The 16,523-nt window shown below is 65.0% G+C and overlaps 1 protein-coding gene across 2 annotated transcripts in view; it reads left to right on the top strand.

The window, feature by feature from the left end:
- MLLT1 (MLLT1 super elongation complex subunit) overlaps positions 1–16,220 on the top strand; it is a 58,325-nt gene extending 42,105 nt beyond the window's left edge. For both annotated transcript variants that reach the window (XM_044753197.2, XM_044753199.2), the window contains 7 exons: positions 3,059–3,613; positions 8,158–8,245; positions 10,184–10,292; positions 12,698–12,797; positions 13,061–13,132; positions 13,356–13,427; positions 13,549–16,220. In XM_044753197.2, the coding sequence (XP_044609132.1) occupies positions 3,059–3,613; positions 8,158–8,245; positions 10,184–10,292; positions 12,698–12,797; positions 13,061–13,132; positions 13,356–13,427; positions 13,549–13,677 (1,125 nt within the window). In that variant the 3' untranslated portion in view covers positions 13,678–16,220. The remainder of the gene's footprint in view (positions 1–3,058; positions 3,614–8,157; positions 8,246–10,183; positions 10,293–12,697; positions 12,798–13,060; positions 13,133–13,355; positions 13,428–13,548) is intronic.
- The last annotated feature ends 303 nt before the right edge of the window (positions 16,221–16,523 follow it).

Here is a 16,523-nt window from a genome sequence, read left to right as displayed (position 1 = left end):
CAGGAGGCCAGTCTTAAGTACGGAGTGCAGCTCTGGGGGTCTCCCCCTCGCCGGCCTCCCGGGCCTGTCTTGCCCTGAACTTGTGGAGATTAAATGGAAGAAAAATTCTTGCTAGAGATCTTGGCAGCTTCTCTCTCAGCCACCCACCGTTTTTTGGAAGTCTGCAAAAGAGGAAGAGGAGGAATTGCCGTTTCTTCTGTACGTGTCACTTATAAGTCACCTAAACTCTGCAAAGAACCGCCCCCCAGAGGGTGAGGATGCTCCGGTGGCCGACAAAGCTGTGTCTGCTGGGGCTGCTCGTGGCGTCGCACACTGGAGTGTCTTTGAGACCCCTGGAGCCCCTGAGCCAGACAGGCGTATCTGCCAGGCTCAGGCGGCCTGTAGGCAGGGTCCTCCGTCTCCGCCATCCCCACGCCATCCCTGTCCAGGACCTTTCTCCAGCCTCCTGGGCGGTGTGACTGAGGAGGCGCCTGCATAGCTTTCTCAGGCAGCAGAAGCACGTTCCTCTCTGCTGATGGCTCTCCAAGATGCCCCCTTGCCTGTTGTCGCAGTCTTGGCATCTGAGTCATTGCCTCACTCTTGTCTCCTTGGAAGGCGTGGCCTGTGCACCAGCCTGTTCTCCCAGCTGAGGACCTTCCTTTGGGCACTGGCTGTTCCCCCCAAATTGGTTCTCTGCTGCCGGGCCACGTGCTCCAGGCAGAGGGGGCCGGGAGGGTAGGGATGGGTCCTTGCATGGCCTCACCCATTGGATCCCCCAGCTCTGGGACCCCTGGAAAGTGTGGCTGTTACAGCCCTGGCTGGATCGGTGTCTGGTGGTCCGCTCCCCACCTCATAGCCCCCTGGAGGGTAGCATGGCACGCAGGAATTGGAGCCTCCTGGGAGAGGAGCGGGACCCCCAGAAGGCTCACACTGTGAGGATGGTTGTTCCCTTTGGTTCCCGCCCAGTGGCACCCCTGGCCTTGCACACCTGTGGTTTCAGGGCGCCCTGCTTCTCCCTGTGCCATGTCAGCAAGTTAGCCTGGTTGACCTTTCTCTAATACTTGATTTTTAGCTGTTTTCATTGATGGCTTTGAGTATGTGACTGCAATGGGTTCTCAGCCCTAGGAGCGTCCACCTGATGCTCAGAACTTAGTGTGTGATTCACAGAGCCCGTGGTCTCGGGCGCTTGTGCAGACCCTGGTGAAGAGGTGCTGCGCCGAAGGCTCCCAACAGTCGAGCAGGCTCTGGGCAGCTGCGGAGGCTCGGCTGACCTGGGGCTGGGGGTCGCGGCGGGAACCACATTACCTGTCATGTGCTCTCATCCCACCTCTTCCTGGGACCAGCTCCCGCAGCCGAGGGGGCTGCGTGGATGCTGCAAGGAGAGGCTGGAGGTGCACGTGGGGTCTTTCTTGCCTCCTTCTTTGGAGGAGCAGCTTGCTGGGGAGCCGAGACGCCAGGGACTGGCCCCATTTCACATGCCAGCCCCAAGGGGGTCGCCCCTTTAGACAGGCTGCTCGGGGCCGGTGGTGTGAGCACCCCTCTCCGCAGCCCTGGTGACTTAGGAGCTGGGGCACAGGGCCAGTGTCTCTTCACGGAGGCGGCAGGAGCCCATGGCCACGAGGGCCTGACCCCGAACCTCTAGCCCTGATGTGGGTCGTGGATTTGTAAGAAAGTGGTGACCTGAGTAGATCAGAGGCAGTCGAGGCTGTGCCATCTGTGCCTGTGGCTCTTTGCGGGGAGGGTTCCATCGCTGGCCCCTTGGGTGGGCTGCGAGAGCAGACAGCAGAGGGCCCGCTGCTGGGCGTGAACCTGATTTCCCGCCCTGCCTCCCCCATACTCTCCAGCCCGCCTCCTTGGCACTCGGGGTGAGCTGGTAAAGTGTGGCTGCCTTTGGGGAGCCCCCCAGGTGGTGCAGGCCACCCTCTGGGTCTGCCTGCTGTTGGTGTCCCGGTAAGCCTTTAGCTGGAGAGCCTGTGGCCCTGACCATGCACCTGGCCGACCAAGTGGGGGCAGGGCCCGCGGCAGCCGACTGCAGCAGGCGCCCGCCCAGCGCTCCTGCGCGTGCATGGTGATGGTGGGGTGCTGACCGGGAGGAGGCCCAAACCAGCTGTCGGGGGGCTCCTGCCTGCAGGGCCCGCTAGCTGCATGGGGGGTGCAGCCCTCTTGGTCGAGCGCTCGCTGTCTGCCAGGCCCTGCACCAGCGCCCGTGAGGTAGGTGGTCTTGCGCTTGCTCAGAGGCAGTGCAAGTACACAGGGTTGGAGTCACCTGGCCCAGCCTTCCTGGCAGCCTGGAGCAGGGCCGCTCTTTGCATCTGTCCCCAGCAGGAGCTCCATGACCTGGCTGATCAGTGCCAGAGTCCGGGCTCCACCCTCAACCCTCCGAGTCTCCGAGGTGGAGACCCAGCAGTCATACACGTTCTAGAGAAGCTGCCCGGTTGGCTTCGGGTCCGAGAGGGCTAGCAGCTGGCTGTCCTGCACAGCGCCCGGGAACCCAGCGGCGCTCAGCAAATGCCATCTGCGGGGTCGGAGGACCCTGTGCCTGGGCACGCACATGGGACGGGCCCAAGCCTGGCTGTGCAGGCCAGGTGGGGGCCACTTGGGGAGGAAGGCCCCAGAGGCGACCGGGCAGGAGGCACGCAGGCTCTGTGGTGGGGACAGAAGGGGCGAGGCCCGCCCGCTGGCGCCCCCCAGCGCCCCCACGCCAGGCCGAGCCTCCGCTTTTCCCTGGGCCCGGTGGGCAGCTGTAAGATGTTGGAGTGGGAGCGGGTCGATGTGGCTTGCCTGTCTCGTATCTGACTCACCGTGTACTCTTCTTGAATCCCTCAGGGAATGTCAGTTCATTCAGAGGGGAATCTTAGCCTGCAGTCGTCTGGGACCTGCTGACACTTCCTAGTAGTTTAAAGGGACAGCTCCATTTAAAACTCTCACCTGCTGCCTTACTTTTTCGCTTTATGGAAGATTTTCTCTAGCTGAGTCTGAATCAGGTGGATTACGCTTTGTGGGGTCGGGGGAGGCGGAGCAGGGCGGCCCCGAGATGCCATTTGACCGTGTCTCTCCCCCACCCCCGCCCGGCATTTAGGACGCCAGCAGGGAGAGCAGCAAGGCCTGCAAGAGCCACAAGACGACCAAGGAGCACCGGGAGCGGCCGCGCAAGGACTCGGAGAGCAAGGGCCCCTCCAAGGAGCCGGAGCGCGAGCAGCCCAGGAGCACCAAGGACGCCGCGCGGAAGCTGGGCGAGGGCCGGCCGCCCAAGGAGGAGAAGGCCCCGCCGCCCAAGGCCGCGTTCAAGGAGCCCAAGATGGCACTAAAGGAGACCAAACTGGAGAGCATGTCCCCCAAGGGCGGGCCGCCCCCGCCGCCCCCTGCCAAGTCTTCCAGCAAGCGGCCGGCCGCCGCCGACTCGCCCAAGCCCAGCGCCAAAAAGCAGAAGAAGAGCAGCTCCAAGGGGTCGCGGAGCGCCCCCGGCACCTCGCCCCGCACCTCGTCTTCCTCCTTCTCGGACAGAAAGCCGGCCAAGGACAAGGGCAGCGCCAAAGGGGAGAAGGTCAAGGCCGAGAGCGAGCCCAGGGAGGTGAAGAAGCCCCCGGAGGTGGAGGAGTCCAACTCTGAGGACGAGGCCTCCTTCAAGACAGAGGTGAGGCGGCTCCTTCCTGCCCCGCACCCCGTCCTGTCCTCCCCCGGCTCCGAGCCGCCCCGCGTTAGACGAGGATACAGGGGTCCCCAGCCTCCACTTGCTCCTGTAGCTTTGGGCAAGCCTCTACAGCTTGCTAAGCCTCAGTTACCCCTCCTGTCGGGGTGACAGGCCTGCCCCGTGAGAACCCTGTGGAGGCGGTCCCCGGGGTGGATGGTTCTGGGAGAGCACGGTAGTGTGAGCCCTGGATCCAGAGCTCTCTTCCTTGGGCAGCCCCTGCATGGGCCATGCTTTAGGTGGCTTCTCTGGGGTCCAGTGGGCCATCGTGTCTCGCTGTTGCCCCTTCCCTGGCCAGCACAGGGCCAGTCTGCCAGGGAGCTCACTCCCTCCACGGGTGGGGCATCCCTGTGTCTTCGTCCCACTCTCCCAGTCTGGAAGGTTAATGTGGGCCCCTGCGCCTCGCTCCCTCCCTTCCCACCTGGCTGGTGGGGTCCGAGCCTCCGCGCCCTCCCACCTGCCTGCTCCTGCACGCACAGCTCGGCTGCGGGGCTCTCACGTCGGCAGGCTCGTTTCCTGAGCGTGTGCTGGGGGCGCCCGGTCACCATGAGAGGCTCTGGGCTCCTCCTGCAGCACCTCTCCAGTGGCCCTCGGAGTTGCCGTCAGAGATGCTTGAGCCACAGAGGAGCAGTCGCTAGCTTGTGACTAGGAGGCCAGACCTCACTGGGGCCTCGGGTGGCGGTGTCACCTCTGAGTGTTGTGTTTGGCGTTAGTGATCAGAGAACAGGTGTGTGGATGGATGGATGAGTGATTGATCTCCACACCTCTGTCACCTGCCCTGGCCCTCGGTGGCCATCTGCGGTTTCTAAATCCTCATTCTCTCAAAGGCGGAAGCCTTGCCTCCAGCACTGCCTCCTGGGCCTCCATGGTGACTTTGAGGGGGGTTCCCAGAGAGTGAGCTAGGGGTGGTTTGTGTCCACAGCGCTGATGTCATGAGCATGTGGCTTCCAGGGGACACCCCGTTGGAGGCAACAGTGCTGGCTGAGCCAGATGATTCGGCCCACGGGTAATAGTGTGTCCCACTGGCTTAGGGACACGTGGGACTGGCCAGTGCTTCTCGGTCAGGCACACTGTCTGACGGTGAGCCTGAAGGTGGCAGGACCCCCGCAGATCCAGGGCCATCTCAGTAGCCCACTCAGCTGCTGGAGAACTTTCTTTGGGTGCTTCGTAGCGCCCCGGTCTGTCGCCTCCATCTGCTCAGAACCCAGAGCTCTGGGCTGGTGCCCTTTCCTCCTGTCCACCCCAGGCGTGGCCTTCCTGCGCCCGAGGCTGGTCTCCCTGCGTTGGGAAGAGGTGGAGGCCTCTGCTGGGGCCCGCCCAAGCTGGTGCCTGGGTGCTGGCTTCCACGTTGGCGCCCTCCTGTGATCGTCCTGAGCACCTGGGACGCTCTGCGGCAGGCTTCCTCCCCCGGGCCCTGCTGCGCAGAGCGGGCCTGCTGAACAGTGGCGTCTGTGGCCTTGGGCGCTGCGACCAGAGACTGGAGTTGCTCAAGGAAGCCTGGGTGTCTCTTGGCTGAAGAGGCACGTCTAATGGCCTGAGAGACTTCTGAACAACGAGCCGTAGCCACTCGAGGTCCCTCAGGATGCCTGGGGGCCTCTAGGCCTGCTGGACGGTGACTCGCTGACATTCCCCAGCCCTGGGACCTTGGCAAGGCACAGACGTCTGTGGTGGAGGAGGCGAGACAGCCTTCTAGACCCGGGCCTCCCCAGCCTCTCTAGAGCGTCTCAGGCCGTCCCACCCTGGAGGCCACGTGGAGCACCACCACCGGAAAGCCCTGACCACCACGCCGAACCTGAGTCACTTCCTCCCCGGGGCCCACAGACGTGTCCAGAAACCTGGTTGTCCGAGTCCCCGGGCCAGCTCCCCAGCTCCTCAGCCTCCTTCTCTGTGGTCTCCTTGGCCGGGGGGCAGTCCTGAACCACACAGCCCATTCAGGCCCGGGCCCAGGAGTGCTGGGAGCACAGCAGGCCCCTCCACCCTCCGTCTGGATGCTCTGGTGGCCGGAGCATGGGGACGCTTCGGCAGCGCGCACAGCGACCCGTCGTGGGCCTTCTGACTCACTGCCTCCAGGCTCTTTTGGCCGAAACGGTTTCTGGATCCTCTTCCCCCTCCTACCCCTCGGATTTTTGTGGAAGGAACAGCGACAGGTGCATCTGAGGAGCTCTGACCTGCTCTGTCGAGGACAGTGCTCGCGCTCACCTGCCCTGGTGCAGGGCCCGGGCTGGCGTGACTCCCACTTCCAGAGTCGCTGAGCCAAGCCCGCACACCGGGTGCCGCCTCCCCCGGGAGTGAGAGCATGCGTGGAGGTGCCAGGCGGGACAGGCTCCTTCCTATGCCCCGGGAAGGACAGGCCTGGCCGGGGTCTCACCACTGGGTGCTGCCGTCATCCCTGCTGCCACTGTGTCAGCCGCAGACCCTGCCACTCATGCGCCTGCCCTGGAGTTCTGTCTGGGATCCGTGCCCCAGAGCCCAGAGGCTCGGTGGACGTCGACCTCCCTGGGCTGGCCGCTGGTGCGCACGCGTGCTTGGCAGAGGCCCGCAGGGCAGCTCCTTCATGGACCGGGAAACAGGCTTAGAAGCAGAGACCGCCTGGGCCAGGGGGTGAGAGAACTGGGGTCAGAACCCAGGACCCTGAGCCTGAAGAAGAACTCGGATCTGCACGCAGGAGGGGCCACGTGGCTCCAGGCCCAGCAGGCCCCTCGTTGGGGCTTGAGGGGTCACACTGGTCTGTGTGGCACCCCATAGTGGAGAGTGGTTGATGGCAACCTAGGCCAGGTTTTCTGGGGAGGTTTCCCATGGAACACCGTGTGCCCGTGTGAAGGGGCGAGTCGGGGAGTCGGCAGGGGCACGTTGGCAGGGCCTGGAGCAGGTTGGGTTAGGCCTGGGTAAGCCCTCGAGACAAGATCCCTGCAGCCCTTCAGGAGAGAGGGCCTTGGCCCCAGCAGCCTGGCCTCTCTCCGTGTCTGCTGAGTGAGGAGAGACCTGTGCCTTCCGGGGCCTCCTTTTTCCGCCTGGGGGCTGCCCTTTTTGCACAGGCCATCGGGAGGGGCTGTCCTGAGCCGCAGCGGGTCAGGGGCTCCCTTTCTGGGGTCTCTCTCCCGTGGCACAGGCCAGGACAGAGCAGACGCTGCTGAGTTCTTGCCCACCTCCTGGCCCTCCCTTCTCTAGACCAGGGAAGGTGCCCGCAGGGGCTGGTCCCCAACTGCTCAAGCTGCTCCGTTCTTCGTGACTGCCCCCGGTCCGAGGACAGGCCTGGCGGCTCTGAGGTGGCTTCCAGGTGGCCGGGGCTCTGCGGCCGGCACAGATGGGCTGCTGTGTGCACCCCTGGAATAGCCTGTTGGCAGAAACCAAGGGCCTGGCGCAGACGCCGCCCCCCGTGTGGCTCAGCTCTCCCTGCGGCAGGGCGGAAGCCCTTCCCCATTCCGGTGTCTGAAGTGACGCATCTGTCCCCCAAGAGGCACAGCCCCCAGGGCACCTCACCCGCTTGTGTCCCACGGCCTCGTGTCCTAGTCTTAACTCTTACTGCCCCCTGGTGGCTGAGTTGGGGTGGCACCTGCAGAAAGGAGGATGTGACTGACTGGGTACAGTGGGGCCAGGCTCCAGTCCAGTGTATCCTCAACTGCTTGTCACGTGCACGCGTATTTGTTGTCCCCTTGGGCACCTGGGCTGACAGCATCTCTGTGTCATCAGCTGGCCTCGGGACAGGCAGCGAGGAAACGGGCAGAAGGAGAAGCGGGTCTCTGCACCCACCTCTCCTGTGCAGACCTTTCAGCTGTTCCCTGCGGTGCACAGCCCACCCTGCCAGCTGGGGCTTCCGCCGGGGGGCAGCAGACGCATGAGCCAAGGGGCAGCCACGATGTGCCGCCCCTCCCCTGTGTCCAGAGCTCGCCCGTGCTCTGTCCTCCTGCCCAGCAAACGGAAGACCAGAGACGTGCTCTGAGGCTTTTCCGGAGCTGCTGGACATTTATTTTTCTGAGGAAGATGGGCCCTGAGCTAATGTGTTACCAGTCTTCCTCTTTTTGCTTCAGGAAGATTTATCCTGAGCTAGTGTTCCTCCATTTTGTATGTGAGCCGCCACAGCATGGCCGCCAACAAGTGGTGTAGGTCCGCGCCCGGGAACCAGACCTGGGCCTCCGAAGCCGAGCGCGCCGAACTTAACCACCAGGCCACGGGCCAGCCCCTGGAACGACGTGAAATTTAAAGCCCTCCGTGGGAACGAGAGGGCGTCGGTTGCGTTTCAGTGCAGACCGTGGTGTCCTGGGGCTGCAGGAGGAGGCAGGCGTGGGCCGCCTGGACGGGAAGTCGGGGTCTCAGGAGCATCCAGGCTGCCCTGTGGGCCTCCGGCCAGGCTCCTCGGGGTCTGGCGCCCTTGGGACCTTTCCAGTGTGGGTCTGGGGAGACCCGGCTGGGTGCCCCGCCCCTCCTCTTGGGACTGAAAGGTTCTTCTTGTCTTCTCTCCCGCTGCCCCGCCCCCCCGCTGTGGGGTGAAGTCCGCCCAGTCGAGCCCGTCCAACTCCAGCTCCAGCTCTGACTCCAGTTCGGACTCGGACTTCGAGCCGTCTCAGAACCACAGTCAAGGTGCGTGACGAAGGGAGATGGGGAGTGTCCTCGTGAGAAGGCTTACTGCTGCCCCCCAAGCCCCCCGGAGGCCACGGGGGTGCTGGGCTTGTTAGTGACTCAGAGGGCTTCCCAAGTGATTTCCCAAACTCATTGGCTGGTGGGGGGCTCGCTGCATGCCAGAATCTCAGCACACGCCGAGTCTGCGAGCTGCGGCGCTGCCAGAGAACTCACAGCCTAGCCCAGGGTAGGAGACCGTGGGGGAGGGGGAGGATCCAGAGAGCCTGGAGCTGTCGGGGAGGGGGTGATGGGGAGAGCCTAGAGCGGTGGGGAGGGCGTGATGGGGAGGGCCTAGAGCAATGGGGGAGGGCCTAGATAGATGGGGGAGGGGGTATGGAGGAGGGCCTAGAGCTGTGGGGGAAGGGGTGATGGGGGGGCCTAGAGCCGTGGGGAAGGGGGTAATGGGGGAGGGCCTGGAGCGATGAGGGAGGGGGCACCGGGGGCAGCTTCTGCTGAGGCGGAACTTGCCCTGGGCATTTCTTCAGTTTACGGCTGCTTTCCCACACTGAGCCCCAGAGACACATGTCGGTAGGTCTGTGGAGGCTCAGGGAGTCTGTGTTAAAAAGCAAAATGGAAGCAGATCACTTGACTGTCATCCAGGTGTGAGAAGTGCTGCTCCTTCTGGTGATCTTTGCTGTCTCTGGTGTCTGTCCCTGGGCCCTCAGATATGCCCCGTGCGTGTGGCAGGACCCTGGAGCTGTGCTGATGCAGTGTTGGCACTGGGGGTCAGTGGAGAGGGTCCCTTTCTGATTTGGCCCTACCCATGGCAGACACCCTCCTCCCCAGCTCCTCCAGAAGGAGGCTCATCTGGCCACCACAGTGTCATTTCCCCTGCCCGGCCCCCACTCACCCCTCCGCACTGCGTCCTAGCACAGCCGGGTGGGGTGGGAAACGCTCTGCTCCTGCTGTGTGTGTGGCTGGCCCTCGGGTCAAGGCCCCAGCAGTCTGCCTTTCTACCTTTTCCCTGCGGGGGAAGGGCATCAGGCCCACCTGGCTGCGCCAGAGCTGGGAGGACCTTTCTCACGTCCACGGTGGGCTTGGGTGGGAGTGAGAGGCGGCCAGGCCCGCCCTCACAGGGGAAGCATTTCTGCTGGCACACTGGACTGCGAGTCTCCCCCCACAGCCTGGAATCCTCTTTTGAGGGTTGGGGAGCGCTGGGGGAGGGGATCGTATTGGGGGGGTCTGGCCTGGAATTCAGCTGCGCAGCCGCCAAGGGGGCTGGGGTGCTTGAAGCGCACACTCTCTCCAAGGGTTCTTATCTACAGGGAAGGGAGGGGGAACCTGCCGAAGCAGGATCACATGACCAAGGTAATTGAGGGCTTTGTGTCCCTCTGTTGCCTTGGTAACAGGAATATAAACCAAGATGCCGTCTGTAGGGGACTGGAACCGTGTGCCTCCGGAGAAAGGGGAGGACGGGGGGCCAGGGGCAGCGGAGGGGGTTGCTGAGGGGCTAGGCAGGCCCGAGTAGGGGCGCAGACTGGTCGGGGTATTCTGTGGCCCCGGCTCCGGCCTCCTCACCCTTGCCGGCCAGGGCTGGCTCGTGCTGGCTCTGGGCAGAGGCTCTGATCTCCGCACCCGCAGCAGAGGGGGCTGCTCCTCTGGCTTTGGCGATGGAGGGGGCCTGTGGTCTTGCCGGGGCCCAGGGGCCAGAGGCCTGCGAACAGGGCCAGGAGGGAGGGGGGCGTGGGGGGAGTCAGAGGGTCCTAAGAAAGGGGGCCGCCGCGGGGGCAGTTGTTGGAGATGGGCGGCAGGCCCCACCTGGCCAGAGGGACCTCCGAGGTGGGTCTGCGTGGCTGTGTTTCAGGGGTTACGGTGTCGAGCAGTTCCATGTGGCCCTGGGGGTGGAGGGGGCCCTGTGAGACGCAGACAGATCTGTAACCCCCCCCGACCCCCCCGCAGGGCCCCTGCGCTCCATGGTGGAGGACCTGCAGTCCGAGGAGTCCGACGAGGACGACTCTTCCTCAGGCGAGGAGGCTGCCGGCAAGACGAACGCAGGACGGGACTCCAGGTGCCGGGCCGGGCTGAGCGGGCGTGGGGGCGAGCCGGGGCCGCACACGAGTGTCCCCGGCGGATGGCGCTGCGCCTGGGCGTGAAGGGGGCCTGGGGACCGTGCGTTCTCTCCTTTTCGGTGAAGCCGAGGGGCCTCAGGTGGCATCCGTCCTCCTGTTGCTGGAAGGGGTGGGGAGAGAAGCCCGGTCACTGTCAGCGAAGGGGCGAGGCAGTGCCCCGCAGCCTGGGGGCCCGTCCTGGTCCGAGGCATGTGGCAGGGGCCCTGGTTCCTCTGCTCTTGGACCAGGGGACCTTTTCCCCCTTCCCCACATTTGTGGCATGGGACGAGGACAGACTCTGAGAGCTGTCTAGTGACCCGCAGACACCCCAGCCTGGGGAGCAGCCATGGCCACCCCTGGCCTGGGGAAGGCAGAGCGTGGCCTTGCCCCAGGGTGGAGTGAACCGACGTGCCTCCTTTGGACACCTCCAGGTCCCCAGCCCCTCAGAGTGGGCCCACTTCAGGGACAGCTGTGCTGTCACCCTCCAGCCCGGAGCAGGTACTGGCCTGGGCCCTGGACCCTGCGGTGTGGGCAGACACGGGGTCCGCAGCCCTGTCGGGATGCAGCCCCCTCCTCTTGCTGAGGCCAGGGCCTCTGGGCTCAGTGACTCCCCTCTAAGGCGGCCGGTCATGGGTGCCAGGGGCTGGGGGCCTCAGGGGCTCATGGGCGCTCTGTGTTAGTGTGGCCCATGAAACCCAGCACTCTGGCACGGGGAGAGTCCCTCGCGAGCTTCCCTCCGCACACGCCAGCTCTCTCTGGGGCCGAGGGTGGGGACGGCGACCTCGCTGTGGAGGGAGCAGGGGGAGTGCCCGGGACAGGATGGCGCTCCCCGCCCTGTTCGGTGCTGGCCACGTTCAGGGTGGACTCCTGCTTAGACACCAGGAGCAGGCAGGCGAGAGGATTGGCAGACGTGCTCCCATCTTCTGCCCCGGGTGGGCCTCCTGGGCACTGCGTCCATCGTCAGGGAAGGGGCCACACAGGCCCCGATGTTGGTGCTGCGGCTGCTCGGTGAGCTGCAGAGCCCCACCTCGTCTTGGGCTGCCACCTGGGGAGGCCCAGAGTCTGCCATGGCCCCACTGCCCCCACTGCCACCTGCTGGCCCCAGGGAAGAGGGGGAATGAGGGGTGCGCAGGGCGGTGAGCCACGCCTGGGCCCCGCTGACGCAGTCACATCACCTGGGCAACGAGGGGACAGACGCCTGCCTTTGCCCAGAGTGATCCGGGGCCGGGCGGTCGGGGAGAGAGCCTCGTGCTCGTTGTGGAAGAAGGTTTCCAGGGGGCCGGACACCCTTGACCTTGGGGGAGAAGACAGGAGCCCTGAGGGCGGGGGCCCTGGCCCTGTGTTCACAGCGAGGCCTGTTTCTGGCAGAAGGGGAGAGGTGGCGAGGCGGGGTCCACCCTCTTGGTGTGTCGAGAAGTGGCATCGTCGGGGCTCCCCTCTCTGGATCAAGCCCCCAGTGTCCCCGAGGGACTGGAGATCCCAGACGGAGACTCTCCCCGAGTGTGTCGTGTGTGGCCGGCCCCCAGGGGAGCAGGGGGAAGGCAGGGCCGTTCCAGCTTTGGGGAGGCTGTAGGGGGTTTTGCTCCCTCTCCCACGCCCCCTTGCTGTGCCGCGGAAGCTTCTGGAAGAAGCTGAAAGAAACAAGCCAACATGTTTTGTGCAGTCTGGGATGGTGTGAGAAGTGGGACTGCAAGACAGAGGGACTTTGGGCGAGGGTGATCGCGCCCTCCCCTCCCGCGACAGCAGTGGCCTTTGTCATTGCGTGAGAGCCCATCCTCGCGTAGTTTTCTCAGTGATCTCATTTGACAGCTGAGGAAACGGAGGCAGAGGTGGAGGACCTGTCCGGTGCCCTGCCCAGGGAGGTTTGACCCCGAGCCGCCACAGACACACCAGTCAGGGCCCCCAGGTGGGGACCAGCCCCCGAGGGCGCTGATGCTCCTGGCTGCGGCCAGCTGGCGTGGGAACTGCCCTTCCACTCAGTGACCTGCGGGCAGAAGCGCATTAAGGGAGCAAGACCCAGCAGCCCTCGTCTGACTTGCAGGGGCATCACGCCCTGCTGCTGTGGCCCCGAGAGACCCTCCCAGGGTGACAGGAGCCCACGGGCCGCCGCACAGCCCCTCTGAGGATGTACATGCTGCTCTTCGGGCTGTTTATCCCCAAGGGCGGCCAGACATGTCCTTGTTTCTTTAAGTCGCCAGGAGAGCCCGGCGAGTTGCTCTCCCTGGGGGAGCATGGGACCCAGGGTGTCGGGCACCCGCTTGTCCCCCGGGCTAGGGCCAGGTGTCATGGGGTCTGTTCCAGAGCACTGTTTGCTGGCTGGGCCCCCGGGTGGCAGATGCCTGATGGGCGCCCTGTCCGCCTCCAGGTTAAGCTTCAGTGACAGCGAGAGCGACAACAGTGCCGACTCCTGCCTGCCCAGCCGCGAGCCACCTCCCCCGAAGAAACCACCCCCACCCAACAGCAAGGTGAGCCCGGGGCTGCTCAGGAGCTCGCCGGAGGAGGAGGAGGGCTCTCCGGTGGTCAGGTCCCTGCCCTCCACGTCCTGGAGGTGGGCTGATGGGTCTCCGAGGGTCTGAGGGTCGTGGGTGCAGAGGGAGGGTGAGTGGGCCCAGGGCCACAGGCTGGCTCCGAGCCATCAGCAGCTGCTCCGGGGGGTTGGAGGGCCTCTGGTGGGCTGGGGGAGAGCGTGTGGGCAAGAGCTCAGAGCAGCCCCCGGTTCGCCTTGCAGGCGTCTGGGCGGAGGAGCCCGGAGTCCGGCAGCAAGCCTGAGAAGATCCTCAAGAGGGGCACCTACGACAAGGTGGCGGGGCTTGGGCAGGGCAGGGCAGGCAGCGGGAGGGGACCGCGGGGCCCCCAGAACTGCTTGGAGCAGCCACCAGGCCCATCAAGGCCAGGCGTGCTGCGGTGCTGGTCCCGGGACTCAGGCCCCCCTCGTCCTGGGGCCCTGAGCTGAGGTGGGCGCCATAGGGCTGGGCAGTCGGGCCAAGGCCGTCTGCCACCCGCTGAGCCCGCGTCTCCCGCAGGCCTACACAGACGAGCTGGTGGAGCTGCACCGGCGACTCATGGCCCTGCGTGAGCGCAACGTGCTGCAGCAGGTATGTGGCGGAGCCCTCGCTGTCCTGGCTGGGACACGGGTGCTCTCGGACGAGTCCCCTGGGGTGGGGCCACCCCAGCCCGCCTCCTGTCCCCTGAAGCCACCCTGCCACCACCTTCCAGATCGTGAACCTGATCGAGGAGACCGGCCACTTCAACGTCACCAACACCACCTTCGACTTTGACCTCTTCTCTCTGGACGAGACCACCGTGCGCAAGCTGCAGAGTTACCTGGAGGCGGTGGCCACATGACCCTGGGCCGGGTGCTGGGCCCCCGTCACCGGGGTTCTGGGAGGCCACGTCCGGGCCCCGCCTGCCTTCCTCTCTCTCGACTCGCCCGCCCGCAGCACTGCCTTAGCGACCGCCCTGTCCTCGGCCCACACGGCCAGCTGCACTTTCCTCGACGGCTCCCGGCCAGCCTTCCCCACCACCTCGTCGGGAGCCCTAGGGCTGAGGGGGCCCGGGCCGGCACTGCTGCTCCCCGACACTCAGGGGCCGTCACCTGGGCCCCCCTTGGAAAGCGGCTTATGTTGAAGGCAGCGCCGGGCCTCCCTCCCAAAGGGGAAGCCACGTGCCCGGTGGCGGGGGGCCTCACCCGGCCTCAGGATCCTGCTCCGTGGCGGGCATGTGGCACAGTTCCACTGCCCAGGCCTCTCTGAGCAGCCGGGGTGCCACCTGCAGCCTCCCCAGATGGTTCGGAACACACCCCCCGCTGCCCCAGGACACAGAGGGCTTCGGCTGTGTGTGTGCGGCCACGGGGCCAGGCTGGGCCTCGGCTCGTCCCCCGTGGAAGCCGGACGCGGGCCCTCTGCCGGCTCTCACTGTGCTGGGACTCCGTGCTGTATAGTTGTCTCTCTATTATATATATATGTATGCACTGTAGGTACAGAGCGGGGTCCGGGGTGCGTTTCCGTGGCAGCAGTGCACGTGGGGGGTGGGGGGGGGGGCGTAAGGCGGGACTTGTAGGTTAAGATGTCTCCTCTGGTGGTGTCGTCGGGCTGGAGGCCGAGCCGGGGCGCCAGCTGTCCCTCCGCGGGCTCGGGAGGAAGCCTCCCTCTGTGGTTCCAGGGGCGCCTCGTCCTCCAGTGAACACTACGTGGGGGCAGCAGGTCCTCGGCGCCGAGGGGCTCCGAGCTCCCGGGCTCCAGCCAGGCGCAGGCCGCGGCTCGTGTCCGCCCCGCGGTTCGGCCTCCTCCTCCCATAGGATCCTCTTCCTCCTTCCTGTTAATCGAGTCTTCGAACTTTGAACAAAATGAGCTTTTGCCAAATAAGGTGGGATCGTTGGTGGCGCTTTTTGAGGAGCGTCAGGACTGGGAGCCAGCTCGGGCGGCTAGCTGGGTCCTCCCGGGCCGCCCGCCCCTCCCCGCCCTGCAGTTCACGCCGGTCCAGAGCCCGGAGACTCGACTCCTCGCACGCCTGAAATTCTCCAAGGGCCAGGCCGTTCCTCCTTCCAGGGCCCTCCTTCCAGGCCCCGAGTGCCCTCCCAGAGTCAGCCCCCTTGGTGGGGCCCCTGGGGGCCTGTTGCTCGGCGTCTGTTCCCCCAGTCCTCCACTCAAGGCTCCTCCAGTCGCCCCCCACTTTTGCCCAAACAGGATGTGGGGAGAAGGACTGAGGTCCCGAGGTGGGCTCGCCTTCTCTCTCCAGTCCCGTCAGCCCCTCCGCCCCCAGCTCCTGTGTTCTGACGTGGGGAGCGCCACGCTTCCCTCCCTGTGGTCCTTGGCTCTCGTGTCCCTGCTCCGATCTGTCTGTCAGGCAGACCCTGAACGCTCCGGGGGGAGGCCTGCCTCCCAGGCTTCCCCGCACTCCAGCCTGCCTGGCGAGCTCCCAGAACTCGGGGAGGCCTCGGAGCTCTCGGGAGGCCGCCGGCACTCCTCGCCGTCTGCTCTCATTCTCTCCCAGCCCCACTGCCTTGAGGTATTAGGAAGAGGGCAGGCCTGTGTGGCAGGCTCCGTGCTGTCACTGTCCCCTTCCCCAGGCAGGCCAACAATACTCCAAAGTGGGCCCCCCTTCTTCTCTGGAAACTCTCTACGACATTGGACGGAAGGAACGGGCCTGTGGTGGGCTGCTCGGAAGGCAGCAGCTCCCTGGCGCTCTGTGCTCCCAAGGGCGCTGGCCTTTTTCCTTCACAAGGATCTCCTGCGGAGGGCTGCGGTGACCCAGGCAGCCCCTGCTCCGGGGCCGGGCTCTCCCGTCTGGCCCTTCCTGCTGTCTCCAGGGCCTTCGGAAGCACCAACCCATTTCTCAGTTACCTCCTCCGGCTGGAAGGCCCCAGCGCTGTCCTCCCTTGGAGCTGCCCTGGGCCCCCCACTGGCCCGTGACCACCTGATGGACGTGCCAGGCAGCCAGGGCCCCGCCCGCAGCCGCCCCGGCTGCTCCTCCACGCCCCCCGGCTGCCCGGCAGCTGGGCCCCCGAGGGCTCTGGGGGCGCTTCCATAGGAAGGGGCCGCACTCCGTGAGTCGGCGCTTAGTGTTCAGCCCCCTGCCCCCGGTGCACGTCCATGTGTTCTGCTGTCTTTGAGCAAAGTGTAAACCGACGCCCGAAAGAGGAGGTATCGAATACCTTCCTCACCCACAGGGGTTTTTACGAAGAATGTGTCTCACTAGGAACCAGGACACTCATCGGCCCGAGACCAACTCCTGGATAAAAGGAATAAGGAGAATCGTGTTTGTAATAAGTTACAGGATTGTTTCTGTCCTGGATTTTAAACTTTTTGTTAAATTGTGAAATTATGGAGGAGTTTTATAGAAAAAAAAAGTGAAATAAAGTCAGATGGGAAAGCAGACTTCCGCATAGAGCCTGGTGTGTCCGCTCGGTTCCTCCTGTTGTGGAGTTGGTGGGGGGAGCACCAAGTGCCGTGGGGCCCCTTGTCCCCTCTCCCTGTCCCAGATCAGTGACCGGGAAGAGAAGAAACTGCTGGGACCGAGCCTGGTGGGCAGCAGGAGTGAGGATGGGGAGTGTGAGCATGGTTGGTGTCCTGGAAGAGTAGAGATGGTGTCACCAGAAATCCGAGAGGGCGAGTTGGTGGAGAATTCAGCCTCATGTCCCGCTTCTCATGGTACCTTCTTTCCTTGGAAGTGGCAGCAAGGTCTGGGTTGAA

The sequence above is a fragment of the Equus asinus genome, chromosome 20 (genome assembly GCF_041296235.1).
Source record: "Equus asinus isolate D_3611 breed Donkey chromosome 20, EquAss-T2T_v2, whole genome shotgun sequence".
NCBI lineage: Eukaryota > Metazoa > Chordata > Mammalia > Perissodactyla > Equidae > Equus > Equus asinus.
This window is presented reverse-complemented; position numbering and strand designations above follow the sequence as displayed.